The sequence below is a fragment of the Chlorocebus sabaeus genome, chromosome 24 (genome assembly GCF_047675955.1).
Source record: "Chlorocebus sabaeus isolate Y175 chromosome 24, mChlSab1.0.hap1, whole genome shotgun sequence".
NCBI lineage: Eukaryota > Metazoa > Chordata > Mammalia > Primates > Cercopithecidae > Chlorocebus > Chlorocebus sabaeus.
In genome coordinates this window covers 11414158-11435812 of record NC_132927.1, presented here as the reverse complement: position 1 = coordinate 11435812, position 21655 = coordinate 11414158, and the positions used below count along the sequence as shown (strand labels likewise).

Genomic DNA, 21655 nt, shown 5'->3' with positions numbered 1-21655 from the left:
AAATTTCCAGCAGATCTGATATTTGAAGTGAATCCGCCTCCAAAGCTAATTAGACAAAGGTACAAAACTCAAGTTTCATTTCACAAGTTGTAATAGAACTATATCAGACGGGCTCCAAAATTATTTCTATTTAAACTTCCATTACAAACCATATTAGGCTCACTATTGAAACATATTTTAAATCATCAATATGAAAGCTATAAACACATACTCTTCCCCATACAATCCCAAGACAGAGGACAACAGTATCAATGATACTTACGCACTGAGCGCACCACCTCCTTTTGCATGGCCATCAAGTTTTGTCACTATTACTGAGGCTACATCTACTTTATCTTTAAAAGCCTTAGCCTGGGCTTCACAAGCCTGCCCAATGGAGGCATCCATCACATAAACAATGTTATCAGGTTGCTAGAAAATTTAAATAGAAAAGATACTTTAGAAAAGATTTTTATTGACCCTAAGCAAATGTCATCATTAGAAGCTACAAAACAATATTTAGAGCCAGGCGCAGTGGCTCATGTCTGTAAGCTCAGTGCTTTGGGAGGCTGAGCCGGGTGGATCACCAGAGGTGGAGTTCAAGACCAGCCTGGCCAACGTGGTGAAAACCCTGTCTCTACTAAAAATACAAAAATTAGCATACAAAAATTAGCCAGGCGTGGTGGCAAGCCCCTGTAATCCCAGCTACATGAGAGGCTCAGGCAGGAGAATCACTTAAACCCGGGAGGCAGAGGTTGTAGTCAGTTGAGATCATGCCACTGCACTCCAGCCTGGGCGACAAGAGTGAAACTCCATCTCAAGAAAAACAAACAAACAAAAAAAAACCCCACAATATTTACAATATAAATAATTATTCAATCCATAAATATTTGTTGAAGTACTATGTATTATTGAGTACCATCTAGGTCCTGAGAACAAAAAGGTAAATGAGAAAATATTTGTCCTAAGAAACCTGCATTCTAGTCAGAGGACATAGATAATAAATAGATAAACATTTCAGATGTATAACAACTAAAATGGGATACAGAGTATCAGTTTTGAAGTATGGGAGGCATCTTCTAGTAGGGCAGTCAGGGAAGGCCTCTCTGGACCTAATGTTTGAGCTGAGACCTGAATAAAAAGGAAAAAGTTATGCAAAGATTTGAAAGAATGGCATTCTAGGCAAAAAAAGTGCAAAGGCAAATCAAAGCAGAAGAGTGTATACTGAAAACAAAATGGATAAAACACACTTGAGGCTATTTCCCTTAGATCTGCTCAACTTGGTCAAAATAACAACATAAATAAAAAGAAACTTATTAGCATTAACCACAAACCAAAGAATTACTGCTAATACTCCAATGCCAAGACATGGGTTCCTAAATAATATATGCTGCAGATATCTATAAACTGCTTCTCCTCCCCCAAATTATTTCCATCACACTTTTAAAGAGACAAAAAATGATAATACTTTTTTAAACTTCATTTTGGAAAATTCTCAAAATTCACCTAAGTATTTCCAACTGAATTTTTAAAAAGGAAATTCATCAGACATGAAAGGCTAATTACTAATTTTTTTTTTTTTGAGATGGAGTTTTGTTCTTGTTGCCCAGGTTGGAGTGCAATGGCATGATCTCAGCTCACTGCAACCTCTGCCTCCTGGGTTCAAGCGATTCTCCTATCTCAGCTCCCAGGTAGCTGGGATTACAGGCACCCGCCACCACGCCCAGATAATTTTTGTATTTTTAATAGAGATGGGGTTTCACCATGTTGGCCAGGCTGATCTCGAACTCCTGGCCTTGTGATCCATCCGACTTAGCCTCCCAAAGTGCTGGGATTATAGATGTGAGCCACTGCACCCAGCCTAATTACTAATTTTTAAACGTTTTCTTATGCATACTAATAGGATGATTAAGTGAGAAACGAAATTATTTTTTCAAACTTATGAAAAGTTTATATTTAACAGAGAGCAAAAATGACGAAATTAAGTCACTACCACACAGATATAGGTGCCCAAAACAAATTATATTGGTCATATATTCAACCCGGTTTTATAATTAACCAAAGTCCTAGTGTTTTTACATTGAAAGCTACTTACTATAGCATTAGCAACTTGAAGCATTTCTTCAAATAAAGAGTCTTCTTGTTTATGGCGGCCACTTGTATCAACAATAATAATTTCAAAATTTTCATTTTTAAATTTCTCTACTCCTTCAGAAGCAATGATAACAGGATCCATTTCTGTATAGCTATATAACATGGACAAATGATTTAACAAAACGGCAAAACTTCCAAATATTACTAATTCAGAAATTGTTAGTTTACCTTTAATCTATTTTGAAAAAGCCAAAATGACCCCAATTTCAATTTAGAAGAAGAAAATCTATAAAGTATTAAATACAAAATCTACTTCTAAAAAAGCATGAAGCATTATCCAATTTTCCAATTCCAAAACCCAGTATGATTCTATCGCACGTCTTTTCTGAATGAACTGTGTCTCCTTCAAATTTATTTTTTATATTTTATTTAATAATTGAATTCATGTTCACAGTGTTTCACACATTTTTCCATTTAATATCCATTTGGAAGCATTTTATGAAACCAGCAGATATTCTTGTAACAAGCCTGAGCAATATAGTGAGATTCCACTCTACCAAAAAAAAAAAAAAAATCTAGTTGGTATAGTGGAATGCACCTGTAGTCCCAGCCACTTGGGAGACTGAAGCAGGAGGACGACTTGAGTCCATGAGTTTAAGGCTGCAGTGAGCTTATGATCAAGCAACTGCACTCCAACTTGGGCAACAGAGCAAGACCATGTCTCTTTAAAAATAACACAGGGGGAAAAAGGAAAAAATATTTCTGTAAAACATAACTTTGAGGTTATACAGCATTCTATCAGATGGCTATATTGCTTATTAAATAATGCCCTCCTATTAGACATTTGACGTTTTTCCCATTTCTTTTCTTTTTCTTTTTTTTTTGAGACAAAGTTTCACTCTGTCGCCCAGGCTGGAGTACAGTGGCGAGATCTCGGCTCACTGCCACTTCTGCCTCTTGGGTTCAAGCGATTCTCCTGCCTCAGCCTCTCAAGTAGCTAGGATTACAGACGCCTGCCACCAGGTCAGCTAATTTTTGTATTTTCAGTAAAGATGGGGTTTTACCATGTTGGTCAGGCTGTTCTCAAACTTCTGACCTCATGATCTGCCTGCCTTGGCCTCCCAAAATGCTGGGATCACATGCATGAGCCATCACACCTGGCCTCCAATTTCTTTTTTAAATGTGTTTATTTATTTATTTTGAGGCGGAGTTTTGCTCGTTGCCCGGGGTGGGGTGCAATGGTGCGATCTCAGCTCACCACAACCTCTGCTTCCCAGGTTCAAGCGATTCTCTGGTCTCAGCCTCCTGAGTAGCTGGGATTACAGGCATGCGCCACCACATCCAGCTAATCTTGTATTTTTAGTAGAAATGGGCTTTCTCCATGTTGGTCAGGCTAGTCTTGAACTCCCGACCTCAGGTGATCCACCCACCTAAGCCTCCCAAAGTGCGAGGATTACAGGTGTGAGCCACCGCGCCTGGCCTAAAAAAATTTTTTTTGTTGTTGAAACGGTGTCTAGCTCTGTCACCCAGGCTGAAGTGCAGTGGCGCGATCTCGGCTCACTGCAACCTCTGCCTCCCAGTTTCAAGCGATTCTTCTGCCTCAGCCTCCCAAATAGCTGGGATTACAAGCACCCACCAACACACCCAGCTAATTTCTGTATTTTTAGTAGAGACAGGGTTTCACTGTGTTGGCCAGGCTGGTCTCGAACTCCTGACTTTATAATCCACCTGCCTCAGCCTCCAAACTGCTGGGGTTACAAGCATAACCCCACCGTGCCCGGCCTAAAAATTTTTTTAATTTATTTTTTCTAGGGATGAGGTCTTGTTATGTTGCTCAGGCTGGTGTCCAACTTCTGGGCTCAAGTGATCCTCCCATCTCAGCCTCCCAAAGTGCTGGGATTATATATACGAGCCACTGTGCATGGCAGTTTTTCTAATTTCTTGATATTAAAAATACAGCCAATATAATTGGTAAATGTTTCTTCTTTGAGCACTCTTATAAGTTGAATTTAGAACAAATGGTATGACCATTTAAGGCTTTTCACTTTTATGAGGCAAACCTCCTCCATAACAGTTTAATGTCATCCCTATTTCACTACATTTTCACAATCCCTAATACAATCTTTGTCAACTTGAAAAATCAAGAAATTAGATATTTTAATTTGCATTCTTCTGATTAGTGGCAACTTTTTATATGCAGATCACTACTATCAAATAAAGACATATAATGTTACAAAAAAAAGTTTTTCCCCTAAATTAAGAACCACCACCAAAAACTCAGGTAGAAATATACTTAATAAGAATATGTGTATGGCTGCGTACAGTGGCTCAAGCCTGTAATCCCAGCCCTTTGGGAGGCTGAGGTGGAAGGATCATTTGAGTCCAGGAGCTCAGGACTAGCCTGGGCAACATAGGATCTTTTGTAAAGACAGGGTCTTTACAAAAAGTTTAAAAAAAAATTAGCAGGGCATGGTTAGGCGTGGTGGCTCATGCCTGTAATCCCAGCACTTTGGGAGGCCAAGGCAGGCAGATCACCTGAGGTCAGGAGTGACCAGCCTGGCCAACATGGCGAAACCCTGTCTCTACTAAAAATGCAAAAACTTAGTCGGGTGTGGTGGTGGGCATCTGTAATCCCAGTTACTCAGGAAGCTGAGACAGGAGAGTTGCTTGAACCCAGGAGGTGGAGGCTGCGATGAGCCAAGATCACACCATTGTACTCCAACCTGGGTAACAGAGGGAGACTCTGTCTCAAAAAAAAAAAAAAAAAAAAAAGCTGACAGACTAGAGGAGGCATATAAGTGTTAAAATAAAAAACAGTAACCTACCTTCCATAAAATGGAATTCTTGCTTTGGTAGCATTCTGTTTTAGTTGGTCAAAAGCCCCTAGAAGATAAAGAGTTCATGAATCCTCAAACTTGAAAATAAAAATTAAAGAAAACAATTTTCAAATTTCAAGACATTACCTGCTCTGAATGTGTCTGCACATATTAAACAGGTCTTCCAACCTTTCCTCTGGTAATAATACGCTAACTGGGTGAGAAAAGATTTAAAAATATAATATCATAAAATATAACATATTATACATATAATTTCTTCTGTTTTTCCTTATTATTTACCTAAGGAGTAAAATAAAACTGCGTATAATTCTCCTGATTATTAAAGATTTTTGAATATGGCAAATTTCCTACAAAGTTTTATATTCTAATTGTCATGCAGCAGCATTCAAATATAAAATGATCAAGTAGCAAATGATCATAGTAAAAAATGTTAACTACTATTAACGTTAATTAAAAACAAACAACAACAAAATGATCTAAAAATCATCCTTTTCTCTTTTTCCCCCTCAAACTATAACATATATGAAGCTTGTGGAAAAATCCCATAATATTGTTGAGACACCCAATTCGGGAAAAAGGAGTGGTAAACCGAATTAAAAATTAGCATAAAGAGTTGTCAAGGCTATAGTGAGCTATGTTCGCATGCCACTGCACTCTAGCTTGGGCAACAAAGTAAGACTCTATCTAAAAAAACATTGTATAAGGATATGCAAAATGAAGATCTATAGTATGCTGGGTAGGAACTTGAAAAAGGAGTCCTGAGCTATAGAGGATAAAGTAAATTCCATGTTCTCTTCTCCAAAAATAATACACTCACTTCCTGAAAGGATAGGAATGGTCTTTTTTTAATAAAATAGCATAGTTACAGATGTCTACCTTCTTACAAAAAAGAAATAAGTATGAGGATCTCTTCTCTTATCCTACAAAAAATTATTTAAAAACATACATCAAGTAACACAAAATTATAAAGCAACAATATTATAAAGCCTGGCTTTATAAGATATTTTAATATATTATAGTATATTTTAATATATCACAAATATATTTTAATAAAATATATATAACATATTATATATTAATATATTCTAATTAATTATAATTAATAAAATATACATTTCAATAGTATAAAGCCAGGCTTTATAATATATTTTTACATTAAGTACAAAACTTGATTTATACAAACCTATCTTCCATATGGCTTCTTTTTAAATTAAGTTCAATTTACCTTTGAACATGTTGTTGTTTTACCACTCCCTTGCAATCCAACAAACATAATCACATTTTGTTTTCCTTTAGTGGGTGTCCATGCCTTAACTCCAGGGTCTACAAGCTAAATACCAAAAATAAATTAAAAATAAAATCAGGTTAACATACATTTAAATTCAAAACCCCTTCCCCACAACATTTTTTTCCTTTTTTGAGATAGGGTCGCACTCTGTCACCCAGGCTGGAGTGCAGTGGCATAATCAGAGCTCACTGCAGCCTCGATCTCCTGGGCTCAAATGATGCTCCCACTTCAGCCTCCCAAGTAACTGGGACTACAGGTACACGCCACCACATCTAGTTAATTAAAACATTTTTTTTTGTAGAGAGAGGGTCTTGCCATGTTGCCCAGGCTGGTCTCCAACCTCTGGGTTCAAGCAATCCTTCTGTCTCAGCCTCAGAGTCCTGGGATTTCAGGCGTGAGACACCGTGCTGCCACAACTTTTAAATTATATAAATAAGGGCATTTTCATATAAAAGCTACCATACGCTATTCTAATATAACTGTTCTCCTTTGTATAGACAGTAAAATTTAAGAACATGAATTTAACAAGTCATAATCAAGTATATACCCCAAATCAATTCAGAGGTAAAGATCTCACAACATTTTTTAGAACAAGCTGGAGTATAAAATAAAATGTAAAAACCAAGTTTAAGCCACAGGAGGAATCTACATCAGCACTACAGAAATGTAATACAAAAATGTATGTGAAGGCTACATATGAACTTTAAAATTTCCAGTACTGACATTTAAAAAGTAAAAACAGGTGATATTAAATTTAATATCTATCCCAATACATCTAAAAAATTATCATTTTCATATGTAATCTATACTAAAAATTTAATGAGATTTTTACATTTATTTTCCCATACAAAGTCTGAAAATCTGGTGTGTATTTTATATGTAAAACACATCTCAGTTTGGACTAGCCACATTACAAATGCTCAATAACCACGTGGCTAGCGGATGCCATACTCAAGAGTGCTAACGTTTATATTCAATGTGACAAATATTTACTTAACAAAATTACAGATTATATGTGAAAGATTTTCAAGGTCAAACTGTAAATTCTCCAATGCCAAATATTTACTGCAAAGTTACTACATTTAGAGGGCTAGTAAAAAAAAATCACCAACTTTAAAATGACAGTCAGTGGAAAACTGAGGTTCATATAGGGACAGTCTCCAAATTAAAAAAGCATGGGACATTTAGGGCTGAGCACGATGGCTCACGCCTGTAATCCCAGCACTTTGGGAGGCCGAAGTGGGCGAATCATGAGGTCAGGAGATCGAGACTATCCTGGCTAACACGGTGAAACCCCATCTCTACTAAAAATACAAAAAATTAGCTGGGTGTGGTGGTGGGCACCTGTAGTCCCAGCTACTCAGGAAGCTGAGGCAGGAGAATGGCATGAACCTAGGAGGCGGAGCTTGAAGTGAGCTGAGATTGCACCACTGCACTCCAGCCTGGGCAACAGAGCAAGACTCCATCTCAAAAAAAAAAGCATGGGACAGGCCGGGCGCGGTGGCTCAAGCCTGTAATCCCAGCACTTTGGGAGGCCGAGACGGGCGGATCATGAGGTCAGGAGATCGAGACCATCCTGGCTAACCCGGTGAAACTCCGTCTCTACTAAAAAAATACAAAAAACTAGCCGGGCGAGGTGGCGGGCGCCTGTAGTCCCAGCTACTCAGGAGGCTGAGGCAGGAGAATGGCGTGAACCCGGGAGGCGAAGTTTGCAGTGAGCTGAGATCCGGCCACTGTGCTTCAGCCTGGGCGACAGAGTGAGACTCCGTCTCAAAAAAAAAAAAAAAAAGCATGGGACATTTAAAAAGTAATTCACGTGGGAGTCAGTCATTTGGAACTTGAAATGTATGATATAATAATAAATCCATAATAGTTAATGTCCCAGATCAGGGGTTGGTAAACTATGTGCAAATAAAGTTTCAATGGAGGCTGGGTGTGGTGGCTCATGCCTATAATCCCGGCCCTTTCTGGGGGCCAAAGGAGGAAGATTGCTTGAGACCAGGAGTTTGAGACCAGCTTGGGCAGCATAGTAAGATCTTGTCCCGGCCGGGCGCGGTGGCTCAAGCCTGTAATCCCAGCACCTTGGGAGGCCGAGATGGGCGGATCACAAGGTCAGGAGATCGAGACCATCCTGGCTAACACGGTGAAACCCCATCTCTACTAAAAAAACACAAAAAACTAGCCGGGCGAGGTGGCGGGCGCCTGTAGTCCCAGCCATTCGGGAGGCTGAGGCAGGAGAATGGCATAAACCCGGGAGGCGGAGCTTGCAGTCAGCTGAGATCTGGCCACTGCACTCCAGCCTGGGTGACAGAGCGAGACTCTGTCTCAAAAAAAAAAAAGATCTTGTCCCTACTAATTTAAAGAATTGGCCAGGTGTGATGGCATGCACCTGTGGTCCCAGCTAATCAGGAGGCTGAGGCAGGAAGATGGCTTGAGCCCAGGAGTTTGAGACTGCAATGAGCTATTATCAGGCCACTGTACTCTGGCCTGGGCAACAGCCTATAAAGTTATTACATTTCTAGTTATTACATTGAAAAAAATTTCAATCTAATACAGCCATGCCCATTCATTTACTACTTTTTTTGTTTTTTTTTTTTTGAGACACGGTCTCACTCTGTAACCCAAGCTAGAGTGCAGTGGTACAATCATGGCTCACTGGAGTCTCGAATTCTTGGGCCCAAGCAACCCTACCATCTCAGCCTCGTGAGTAGCTGGAACTACAGGCATGTGCCATGATATCTGACTAATTTTAGTATTTGTTTGTAGAGACGGAGTATTGCTATGTTGCCCAGACTGCTTTTGAACTCTTGGCCTCAAGCAATCCTCCAGCCTTGGCCTCCTGAAGTGCTGAGATTACAGGTATAAGCCACTGTGCCTGACCCATTTGCTGCTTTTGTGCCACAACAGCAGAGCTGAGTAGTTGCAACAGAAATCACGTGGTCCACAAAGTCTAAACCTTTGAGAGAAAGTCTGCCAAGCCAACCATAAAAATTACATAATCCATATTATACCTGAATTTCAAGGAAAGCCATGAGATAGAGAAGAGAGAAAAATACATTTTCTCATACCTTTCCTAAGCATCAACCTCCCCTTAGGCAAACTTCTGAAACAGGCAAAATCTGTCTTAAACATAAATCCAATTCCCTTCCTCATAGATCCTTTCAGTACACTGATGCTGCTCCACATTCACCTCCATTTTCTACATGTCATGGCAAAATCTCCCAGCTCTCTATGGACCCATTATTTGGAACATATATGTTTTACTAAATAATTTAATAAATTTGTCTTCTCTTTCTCCCACTCTTGAGAACAGCTATTTTCAACTTCTTGGTCTCAGAGCTTCTTTATAATCATGGTAGTTTGTAAAGGTTAGCTGTAATGTATAATCTAAAACCATATAAACTTTTATACTCTGTTACATTAAAATCTGTGATTCCATCTTGCATTTTAAATGAATCTTATACTGGTACATGATCTTGTAATATCATGTGCTAGTTATTCACAAAACATTGGTTCACTGAGTTAGGCAGATCTCTCTTCACTGACATATTTCACTATACATAATCAAAAAATTTCATTCATTAATATCAATAGTGACTGTCATCAGAAAAGTAAGTAGTGGGATACTGTCAAACTCATGACGGAGATAGACGATAGACACAAGTCCATTTTATTTTTATTTTAGATGGAGTTTCGCTCTTGTGGCCTAGGCTGGAGTGCAATGGCGTGATCTCAGCTCACTGCAACCTCTGCCTCCCAGGTTCAAGCCATTCTCCTGCCTCAGCCTCCCAAGTAGCTAGGATTACAGGCACGTGGCACTACACACGGCTAACTTTTTTTATTTAGTCAAGACGGGGTTTCACCATGTTGGTCAGGCTGGTCTCCAACTCCCAACCTCAGGTGATCCACCCGCCTCGGCCTCCCAAAGTGCTGGAATTACAGGCATGCACCACTGTGCCTGGTGGCTTTTTTTTTTTTTAAGACAGGTCTCGCTCTGTTGCCCAGGCTGAAGTGCAGTGGCGTGATCTCAGCTCACTGTAACCTCCACCTCCCAGATTCAACTTACCCTCCCGAGTAACTGAGTTTACAGGTGTAAGCCACCGTTCCCAGCTAATTTTTGTATTTTTCGTAGTGATGGGGTTTCATCATGTTGCTCAGGCTGGTCTCAAACTCCTGGGCTCAAAGAGTAGTAGTCCCAGCTACTAGGGAGGCTCAGGTGTAGGGATCACCTGAGCCCAGGGAGGATGAGGCTGCAGCAAGCCATGATCACACCACTGCACTCCAGCCTGGGCAACAGAGTAGGACCCTGTCTCAAAACAAACAAACAAAAAAACACAGTGGTGCATGCCGTTGGTCCTAGCTTCTCTGGAAGCTGAGGAGAGAAGACCGCTTGAGCCCATGAATTTGAGGCCACAGTGAGCTCTGATCATGCCACTGTACTCTACCCTTGAATGACAGGGACTCTGTCTGTAAAAAAATAAATAAATAAAGAGTCCAGAAACTACTAGTATCGTATGGTGCCACTGCCTTGATTCATACTAGGGAGTTTTACCTACCATTGTTTTCAGTGCAAATGTCAACATAGTACAAAAGTCAAATAGTGTCTTAGTATTATGAAAATAATTTTGACCTTGTTTTGTACACCATTGCTCTAGACCATAGCATCTGTGTATAAGGACCAGTTTTATTTATCTCTGCTGTCAGCAGCATTTGGCATACTTCCTGAAATTAAGTAGGTACTCAATAAATGCTTCTTAATAAAGCACTTGATGCTCCAGAATTGCCTATAGTTATGAGCCCCTAACAATAAAAATTTCCGGCCAGGCACAGTGGCTGACACCTGCAATCCTAACACTTTGGGAAGCCAAGGCAGGTGGATCACTTGAGTTCGGAAGATCCAGACCAGCTAGGGCAACATGGCAAAACCTTGTCTCTACAAAAAATGCAAAAACTAGCTGGGCATGGTGGCATGTATCTGTAGTCCAGCTACTTGGGGGGCACTGAGGCAGGAGGATTGTTTGAGCCCAAGAGGTTGAGGCTACAGTGAGCCATGATTGCACCACTGCACTCCAGCCTGGGTAACAGAGTCAGACTAGCTCTTAAAAAAAAAAAAAAAAAAAAAAAAAAGGCCAGGTACGGTGGCTCATGCTTGTAATCCCAGCACTTTGGGAGGCCGAGGTGGGTGGATCACTAGGTCAGGAGATCGAGACCATCCTGGCCAAAATGGTGAAACCCCGTCTCTACTAAAAATACAAAAAAAAAAAAAAATTAGCTGGGCAAGGTGGCGCACGACTGTAATCCCAGCTACTTGGGAGACTGAGGCAGGAGAACTGCTTGAACCTGGGAGGCAGAGGTTGCAGCGAGCCAAGATCACGCCACTGCACTTCAGCCTGGCAACAGAGCAAGACTCCATCTCAAAAAAAAGAAAAAAAAAAAAGAAAAAATTCCACTCACACTGTGCTGACCTCAGACACTAAGTGAAAAGCAATCAGGAAATGAAGAGTCTTACACAAGGAGTTTGGAGATCATACCTGGGTCTGCCACTAACTAGCTCAGTTTTCTCAATTGCAAACTGGTAAGTATGAACAGGATAAATTCTGACCTCTTTTAGGTCTGAATTTCTTTTTTTTCTTTTTTTAATTAATTAGTCTAGTGGAGTAAATGAAAATTACATACTCGTCTGAGATACACAACTTTTTCAAAATCCTATCAGTGCAGTTGGTACCAAAACAGTAAATATATTCAGGCCAGGCATGGTGGCTCACGCCTGTAATCCCAGCACTTTGGGAGGCTAAGGCAGGTGGATTACTTGAGGTCAGGTGTTCGAGGTCAGACTGGCCAAGATGTGAAAACTTGTTTGTACTAAAAATACAAAAATTAGTTGGGTGTGGTGGTGTGCACCTATATAGTCCCAGCTACTCGGGAGGCTGAGACAGGAGAACTGCTTGAACCCGGCAGGCAGAGGTTGCAGTGAGCAGAGATCATGCCATTGCACTTCAGCCTCAGTGACAGAGGGAGACTCAAAAAAAAAAAGAAAGAAAATATTCATACAATGTGGAGGGGGAAATGATTGTAGAACTAGTAGCCATCTATTGCTCTAAAAAAATTTTTTTTTGTTTTTTTCTTAAGACAGGGTCTCACCCTCTCCCCAAGTCTGGAGTGCAGTGGCACAATCATGGCTTACTGCACCCCTGAACTCTGGGGCTCAACCAATCCTCCTGCCTCAGCCTCCTCAGTAGCTGGGACTACAGATGTGCACCACCATGCCCAGCTAATTTTTGTATTTTTAGTAGAGATGGGATTACACCATGTTGGTCAGACTGGTCTCGAACTCCTGACCTTCGGTGATTCACCCACCTCAGCCTCCCAAAGTGCTGGGATTACAGATGTGAGCCACTGCACCCAGCCTGCACCAGTTATTTTTACCTTTTTTTTTTTTTTTTTTTTTTTTTGTAGAGACTGGTTCTCACTGCATTGCCCAGGTTGGTCTCAAACTCCTGGCCTCAAGGAATCCTCCCACCTCCGCCTCCCAAAGCACTGTGATTACAGGCATGAGCCACTGTGCCTGGACTAAAATAATTTTTTTAACAGCTCCTTTCTTTTTTTCTTCCACAACTGAGCCATATATATATATTTTAAGCTCTAAGATCTTCACCATAATTTGCATGATCAGCAATAAGATGAGGCAGGGGCAACCAGCAATATTTACTACTTAAAAATAAAACTTTCACTAATTCAAAATTGCTCATAATCTAGGCAAGAATTGGGATACTTGGTCTTTGCAAAGGGAATTCCTTACACAATGAACAGTGTAAAAAAGAATATTTGCTATGTGTGACTTTGCCATATAAAAGCAGGACCATCACTAGGCAAAACACGATAGTGAAAGAAGAAAAACTTAGGCCCTTTCATCAACCAATCTGTAGTGAAATTTCACTCATCGCATCTTGGTTTTGGCATTTTTTGCAGGAATAGTACTAGCCGTCTTATCTGCACTCAGAATACTGTATATTCAGTAAAGTCTACAATAAAAATAGGTCCTGACCAGGTGCAGTGGCTTATACCTGTAATCCCAGTACTTTGGGAGGCCAAGGCGAGCAGATCACCTGAGGTCGGGAGTTCAAGACCAGGCTGACCAACATAGAGAAACCCTGTCTCTACCAAAAATACAAAATTAGCCAGGCGTGGTGGTGCATGCCTGTAATCCCAGCTACTCCGGAGGCTGAGGCAGGAGAATCACTTGAACCCGGGAGGCGGAGGTTGCGGTGAACCAAGATCACGTCATTGCACTCCAGCCTGGGCAACGAGAGTGAAACTCCTTCTCAAAGAAAAAAAAAAAAAAAAGGTTCCTCAGAAAACTTAATAATCCTTTCATTAATATGTTAATACAGATGAATATTCCATAAAGACGTTAAAAATATTCTGAAATATGTGTAGTGCTAATGTATTTTTATCCACCGAGTATAGAATCACAGCACAATCTTCATATACTTTTACCTTCACAAGTTCTTTAAATACAGCATGCTGAATCATTTTTCTTTTGTTAAGACCAGATGCCATCTCTTCAAGATCAATAGCAGACCTTTATGATGGTGGTTGGTGATTGGGATGGGGAGGAGAAAATCAGTTAAGAAACTCTAAGAAACAAAAGCTTCTGCTCCAAAGAATGTACGACTATTCAGTCATTCATATTAATAGTCTTCCAATTAACATGCATGTAATTACTATAGATTCGTAAGTCTATATCATAGAGTTTCAGCCATGAAGTATTAGACAAAAGACTTTGGTTTTCAAGGATTACACCTGAAAGTATAAATTTGTCCTAATATCACCACAAAGAACTAGTTTTATTTACTTTGCTTGCAGCTTATATATTTTACATATCTTTACAACAGAAATCAGGACTACTTTCTCTATTTCTTCTTTTTTTTTTTTTTTTTTTTTTTTTCTTTTCTGAGACAGAGTCTCGCTCTGTCCTCCAGGCCAGAGTGCAGTGGCATGATCTCGGCTCACTGCAACCTGTCTCCCAAGCTCAAGCAATTTTCCTGCCTCAGCCTCCTGAGTAGCTGGGTTTACAGGCGTATGCCACCATGCCCGGCTAATTTTTTGTATTTTTAGTAGAGACGGGGTTTCACCATGTTGGCCAGGATGGTCTCCATCTCCTGACCTCATGTTCCTCCCGCCTCAGCCTCCCAAAGTGCTGGGATTACAGGCGTGAGCCACCACGCCCGGCTACTTTCTCTATTTCTAAATGCTTAAATGCTGGTAGTCCCACAGCTAATCTCAGTCTAACAACACAAGAAGAAATATCTAAAGCATGATAAGGGATAAGATTCAAGCAGTTAACTCAGCTACCTGTATTGTTCTGTGTGTCCTGCCAACTCAGTGCCTCTCCCAATGAATATGACAACTGAGACCACATACATTAATTTCTCATTCAAATATGAAACAGAGAAACCAAAAGGAGAACGAAAGAGAATACAGCTCTCCAATAACGGTTAATATCATCTTAAGCCTAAAAAGAATAAAATGGCAGTACTTTTCTATGAAGAACCTGAATTGTTAAAAGGCTTTATATATTAAAATACTACACAGTATTTAATTAAATCCATCCAAATAAAAGACTAGTAAAATAGAAAAAAAAATGTATTTAAATGAAAACCACATGTAGTTTATTCTTTGAACTATCATTATGGAAACTTACTACACATGCTCTCGCTGAACATATGAGCTCCCACACAGCACTTTTCCAGTGCTGCAGAGCAGAAATGATTCCTGATATAGCAAACACTTCTAGTTAGCACTTCTTTCCTGTAAACTAAACTTAACTGTGCCTGTTTTTTACCTGATTAATTTAACTTACTTAACATTTTCTCTCAGTTGCTTCACTAGTTTAATATTAACATCTGCTTCCAACAAAGCGGTACAGACTTCTTTTAGCATAGCATTCAATACCTGAAAATAAAGAAATAAATGAAATTTAAAGTACCCAATGTATAATTTAAGTTCCATAAAAACAATGGTTGATCAATTATATAACCACAGCTTAATAAAATAATACCACAATACTGGGTTTTTCAGTTAGTTCTGAAGAGATAATTTTATTAAATGTAAGTCATTTTGTCAAAATAAGAAACCCCATTTAGTTTTACACACCCAAGTATTAATTACCACAATTTTATTCCTACGTAAAAGTAAGTATAGGCCGGGCATGGTGGCTCACGCCTGTAAACCCAATACTTTGGGAGGCCGAGGTGGGCAGATCACTTGAGGTCAGGAGTTCAAGACCAGCCTGGCCAACATGGCGAAACTCCATCTCTACTAAAAATACAAAAATTAGCTGGGCATGGTGGCATGTGTCTGTAATCCCAGTTACTCTGGAGGCTGAGGCTGCAGTGAACCAAGATAGTGCCACTGCACTCCAGCCTGGGCGACAGAGTAAGACTTTGTCTCAAAACAAAAAAAGAACAAAAACAAAAACAAACAAAAAAACCACACATACAAAGTAATAATAATAAAGACAATATTCAAGCCAAAAAAAGTTTCTACAAATAGATGTTGCCTTTGATGTTTTCTAAGTTACTGAAGAGCTCCTGTTGTTATTACGTATTGGTATACAGTCACAATATTTGCTTTTCTTTTTTTCTTTTTTTTTGAAACGGAGTTTCACTATTGTTGCATAGGCTAGAATGCAATGGCATGATCTCGGCTCACTGCAACCTCCACCTCCCGGATTCAAGCGAATCTCCTGCCTCAGCCTCCCTAGTAGCTGGGATTACAGGCGCCTGCCATCACGCCCAGCTAATTTTTTATATTTTTAGGAGAGACAGAGTTTCACTATGTCGGCCAGGTTGGTCTCAAACTCCTGACCTCAGGTGATCCACCCACCTCAGTCTCCCAGAGTGCTAGGATTACAGGTGTAAGCCACCACGCCCAGCTTAATATTTGCTTTTCTTAAAAACTGGACAACTGTGGAAGTAAATGTGACAGAAGAAAGTTAGCCAGTCTTGTCACTTTTACTTAGAGCAGCAGAATACAGCTGGAAAGGAGACTAGCCTCTATTAATAACTTATTATCATCATATGTTTGTTGAATTGCAAGGCACTGTAGTTAAAAGGTCATAAAATTAGAAGTCTTAAGAAAAGATGAGGCTTTAGCCACTCATGTATATAAAGTGCTCACACACTAGAATGTAAGCTCTATGAGGGTAGGAATTTTAGTCTATTTTGTTCACCACTGTATCTCTGGTGCCAGCAAAAATGTCTGCAAAAACATAGGCCCTCAATTATTTGTTGAATGAACTCTCCCCTTCACCTCACTTTGTATGCCCTACAAGGAGAGGCTTATCAGTTTTCTCTATCCCTCATTAAAGGAGTCTGATAAAACTGGAACTGATCTTTCACTAGAGGGCTTTCTCCTTGTTAATTAGCTAGCAGCACAGTATCAAGAACAGAGAAGCTGCCAATTTAAGCAACAGCTGTTACTCTACTTCCCACCAAGAACTCCTCCCCCGGTTTCCTTTCCTTTCTGCTATAAACACAAAGAACATAACGGCTACCCAACAGGGAAAACTGTTTGGAAAGTTGTTTTATTTATTCTGAAATACAAGACCAAAAATGATTGAAGTTGTGATTTATTATTTAATAAGAAGTATGAGAAAAAGCTCTGTATGAGGAATTAGGGAAAAAAAGGTTCTAATCCTGGTTCTTCCAAATAAATAATCACATGAAACTGACTTTCTGTTTCTGTTAAATAAGAGGCTGAACTAAATGATCTCTAAGATGGTCTCAAAATTATTTAATTCCATTAGCTTAGTGTTGAGAACAAATTCTACGTAAGAATTAGTTTTCTAACCTCCAAGTTAGAAAGTTCATTTGATACTTAAAACTATTTTCTATGGTAAATGCTATTTTCCTATTTTACACACTAAGGAATCTGAAGTTGAGTTGCCCAAATTTATATCGTACAGCTACTAAATAGCTACAGTGGGACTCTAAACAATGCCTTCTAACACCAAATTCAGTACTTTCCCATTGTTAATACAAAATATAAAGTATACTTGTGAACCATAGTCATCTTTTTCAATTAATAAACCATTAAGATACAATCTGTGGGAGACAAATGGAACAAAGAAATATCTTAAAACAATATAGCCAGGAAGAAAAGTATTTTAATATGATCTAAGGAGTGGCTTACAAAAATCTCCAAAAAACTGAAGATTTCAAAGAAAGTGAATCAAAACAGACAAGATGGAAATGCTAGCCTTTTACAAAACTGCTAAATAAAAGTCACAAAGAAAAGGACAGATAAACACAGGCCTAGCCAAGAAGAAAGAAGCAGGGTAATGAAATTTTAGGTCTTTATCAACAGAGAAAACAAAAGTACAGTTCCAGATTTAAGACACTTTCAAATGATAAAATATGTCATTTTTACATGTAAGCTAAGGTCAGTTTTGTTTTGGATTTTTTTTGGAAAATTCTTTATAGAAAGTTGAAGTAAATTTGAAGTTGTAGTTAATTTCTCAATAAAACACTACTTACTGAATCCACTTCTAGGTTTCTGTCTACAAGTATTAAGTCTACATCAAAATACATATAAATACAGAGATTATTAATAAGCCATCTTCCCAATGCTAGTGATAATATACAATCATATGTATTTTTCATACAATATTTTACATACCTCTTCATTGATAATGGTGGCATTACTCAACGAGCGTAATGCTGATGTTATTTTTCTTCCAAGGTCTGCTAGAACCATCTTGACAGCTTTAAGATGTACTTACGAAGAACTCTGGAGAGGAAAAAAAATTAAATGAAAATAATCAATTTCATTTCCCATGACTGAAGAGTTCTAAAGAGTATTTCAGTTCAAATCACTCTAGTGTTTAGATACTGTAATTTCACCTTCCATAGCCTCAACCTGTGCTTAAATACAGTCATGTCATAAAGATAAAACTGCCACTTGGTTATGATGCCTTATATTCAAATACTTAATTGGAATCTTGCATATGAATCAGCAAATTCAACATGTCAAATAATATACTTTGAGGAAATAATGACAAACTCACATTAAATGTGTTCTTTTTTTGGCACAATACTTATACTGAACTATGTATCATGCACATTTTTAAATTAAAAGAGAAAATAAGGTGAAATCTCCAGGAATATTGCCTAATTTCCTACATTAAAGGACTCTGCAAACTATTTTGATTCTTGCTCCCAAGCAAAAAAAAAAAAAAAGAAAAAAGTTTTAATAACTTTTCTAGTACAAAAAAGCAACTGTTGAGCTATTAGCTATATTAAAGCACTGTACTAAGTGATTCCACATACATTATTTCATTTTATTCTTCTAACCACAAAGGAAAGAGGTATATTATTTTACTCTTTTTTTTTTTTTTTGAGACATGGTCTTACTCACTGTCACCCAAGCTGGAGTCCAGTGGTGTGATCGCAGCTGACTGCAGCCTCAACTTCCTGGGAGCAGGCAATCCTCTTGCCTTAGCCTCCCAAGTAGCTGGGACCACAGATGCCTGCCACCATGCCCAGCTAATTTTTATTATTTGTAGAGACGCGGTCTCACTATACTGCCAAGGCTGGTTCTCTTCCTATTTTAAACCTGTTTCTGATTCCAGGAAAACTCTAACATAAGATAACGATTTAAGTTATCATTTATTATTAATAAGAATTACTAGAAAAAACCCTGGATGAGGAATTGAAAATAAAATTCTAATCCTGGTTTTTCCAAAAAATAGTCACATGCAACAGACTTTCTGTTTCAGTTAAATAAGAGTCAAAAACCCTTTCCAGCTCTAAAACCTTACTATTTTATAAAATATTATATATTAGATGTACTTACTACTTGTAAGGATGCAAGGGCTTATGGGTGATAAACAAGCAAATATGGTAGTCCCTGCCCTCAAGACGCTTATCTACTAGCTGGTAAGACAAGGCACATAAATGAACACTAAAATAAACACTAAGAGAAAATTCCTCCTGTTTGACTGCTTACTAACAGGGACATCAGCTTTTCTTGCCTTCAAACTGAAACAATCGTTCTTTGTGGGTCTCAAGCATTTGGATTAAAAGAACATCTGAGTTCTCAGGCCTTCAGATTCAGACTGGATCTACACCATGGGCTCTCCTGGGTCTCCAGCTTGCCAACTTATCCTACAGATCTTGAGATTTAAGTCTCCATAACAGCCTGAGCCAATTCCTTACAACAAATATCTATCTTTATATCCATCGCTCTACATATATATTTATACACACACACACACACACACTTTATTGATTCTGCTTCTCCGGAACAAGAAAAAAAAAAAAAAAGAAATAGGAAGAAAAAGGCCAGGTACAGTGGCTCAAGCCTGTAATCCCAGCAGTTTGGGAGGCCAAGGAAGTAGGATCACTTGGGCTCAGGAGTTGGAAACCAGCCTGGGCAACATAGCAGGACCTCATCTCTTAAAAAAAAAAAAAAAAAAAAAAAAGTAGCCAGGCATGGCGGCATGTGCCTGGAGTCCCAGCTACTAGGGAGGCTGATGGGAGGATTGCTTGAGCCAAGAAGGTCATGATCACACTACTGCACTCCAACCTGGGTGACAGAGTGCAACTCTGTCTCCAAAAAAAAAAAAAGAAAAAAGAAAAGGAAGAATTTTAGACTAAGGCAGAGGGTACAGGCTTTATTGGAAAGACTGAGTATGAATTTGGTCCTGAAATAATAGTAGGAATTTGAGGAAGATGAAATAGCATAGTCAGAAATGGAGAGAGAGACAAGTCTGGGACACACTTATGCCTTATATATGCACTGTACTTATGGATCACTGAGAATTATTTATGGGACAGGAAACAAAACATTCAGGTCAAGACAGAGGAGTATACAGTTAGAAGGAAACAGAGATTTCAAAGGGCTCTAAAAACAAGGTCTGGGGAATATCAATTTTCCAATATGAACAATATTAGCAGAAAAGGTAACTCTTCAAAACAATTGTTTTGGTAACCCTTCTGAGCTAATGTAGTCTAATTTAGTCAACCAAGATTATCCAGACTAGATCCCCTCTACAAAATACACAGAGGATTAAAAATAAGAGAAACGGGGCCGGGCGTGGTGGCTAACGCCTGTAATCCCAGCACTTTGGGAGGCCGAGGTGGGTGGATCATCTGAGGTCAGGAGTTCGAGACCAGCCTGGCCAACATGGCAAAACCCCGTCTCTACCAAAAATACAAAAACAAAAAAAAAAATTAGCTGGGCATGGTGGCAGGCACCTGTAATTCCAGCTACTCGGGAGGCTGAGGCAGGAGAAACGCTTGAAGATGGGAGGCAGAGGTTATAGTGAACTGAGATCGCACCATTGCACTCCAGCCTGGGCAACAAGGGTTGATACATCCGTATTAAAAAAAATAATAAATTTGGGGCTGGGTGCAGTGGCTCACGCTTGTAATCCCAGCACTTTGGGAGGCCGAGGCGGGCGGATCACCTGAGGTTGGGAGTTTGAGACCACCCTGACCAAAACGGAGAAACCCCGTCTCCATTAAAAATATAAAATTAGCCGGGTATGGTGGCACATGCCTGTAATGCCAGCTACTTGGGAAGCTGAGACAGATGAATCGCTTGAACCTGGGAAGTGGAGATTGCGGTAAGCCAGAGATCGCGCCATTGCACTCCAGCCTGGGCAACAGGAGCGAAATTCCGTCTCAATAAATAAATTAATTAATTAATTTTAAGACAAACAGGAAAATTAAATAGTTGACTCATTCACCATAGAGAAAGCAAAGAGGTGAGAGGAATCAAAAAAAGGCAGGAAGGGAAAATGCATTCGAGGACCTATCACTGGCAAACATATATCCCAGGCTGAGCTATAAATTAAACACTACACTTTTACTCAAGTACAATTTGGTAATTTAGAACTTTAAAAAAACTTACTACCAATACTTGATGAAATTGAAAAAAAATTGCTTACCATAAGATTTTTTTACAATTACATTGTTACTTAACCTGAGAGCCAACTACTTCATGGAAAAGATCCAGGACTTATTTCTTATGCCATACCCATTATACAAAATAATTATTGATCCTTAATTAATATTCTTCATTTAAGAAATAAGATTCAGATGTTTCAGTTCATATCCTTTACTGTGGTACTGGGAGTGATATAATCCTATTCACGACACCACAATTAACTTTTTTAGAGGTCATGTCATAAACAGATCATCCTTCATTTTAAAAAGCTATACTAGGCCAAGCATGGTGGCTTATGCCTGTAAGCCCAGCCCTCTGGGAGGCCGAGGTGGGCAGACTGCTTGAGGTTGGGAGTTCAAGACTAGTCTAGTTGACATGGTGAAATCCCATCTCTACAAAATATACAAAACTTGGTCGGGTATGGTGGTGCACTCCAGTAGTTCCAACTACTCAGGAGGCTGTGGCACCAAAATAAATCAATGAAGATAATATGATGAATCAA

The 21655-nt window shown here is 39.2% G+C and overlaps 1 protein-coding gene across 3 annotated transcripts in view; it reads right to left on the bottom strand.

Annotated features, from left to right (window-relative positions):
• The window catches only part of LOC103228813 (signal recognition particle subunit SRP54), a 97414-nt gene that overhangs the window by 69188 nt on the left and 6571 nt on the right, over positions 1 to 21655 (bottom strand). For all 3 annotated transcript variants that reach the window (XM_037983888.2, XM_073010926.1, XM_007986469.3), the window contains 8 exons: positions 17881 to 17991; positions 15062 to 15153; positions 13696 to 13780; positions 6136 to 6240; positions 5037 to 5103; positions 4899 to 4956; positions 2075 to 2225; positions 263 to 411 (listed from right to left, as the gene is read on the bottom strand). In XM_037983888.2, the coding sequence (XP_037839816.1) occupies positions 263 to 411; positions 2075 to 2225; positions 4899 to 4956; positions 5037 to 5103; positions 6136 to 6240; positions 13696 to 13780; positions 15062 to 15153; positions 17881 to 17958 (785 nt within the window). In that variant the 5' untranslated portion in view covers positions 17959 to 17991. The remainder of the gene's footprint in view (positions 1 to 262; positions 412 to 2074; positions 2226 to 4898; positions 4957 to 5036; positions 5104 to 6135; positions 6241 to 13695; positions 13781 to 15061; positions 15154 to 17880; positions 17992 to 21655) is intronic.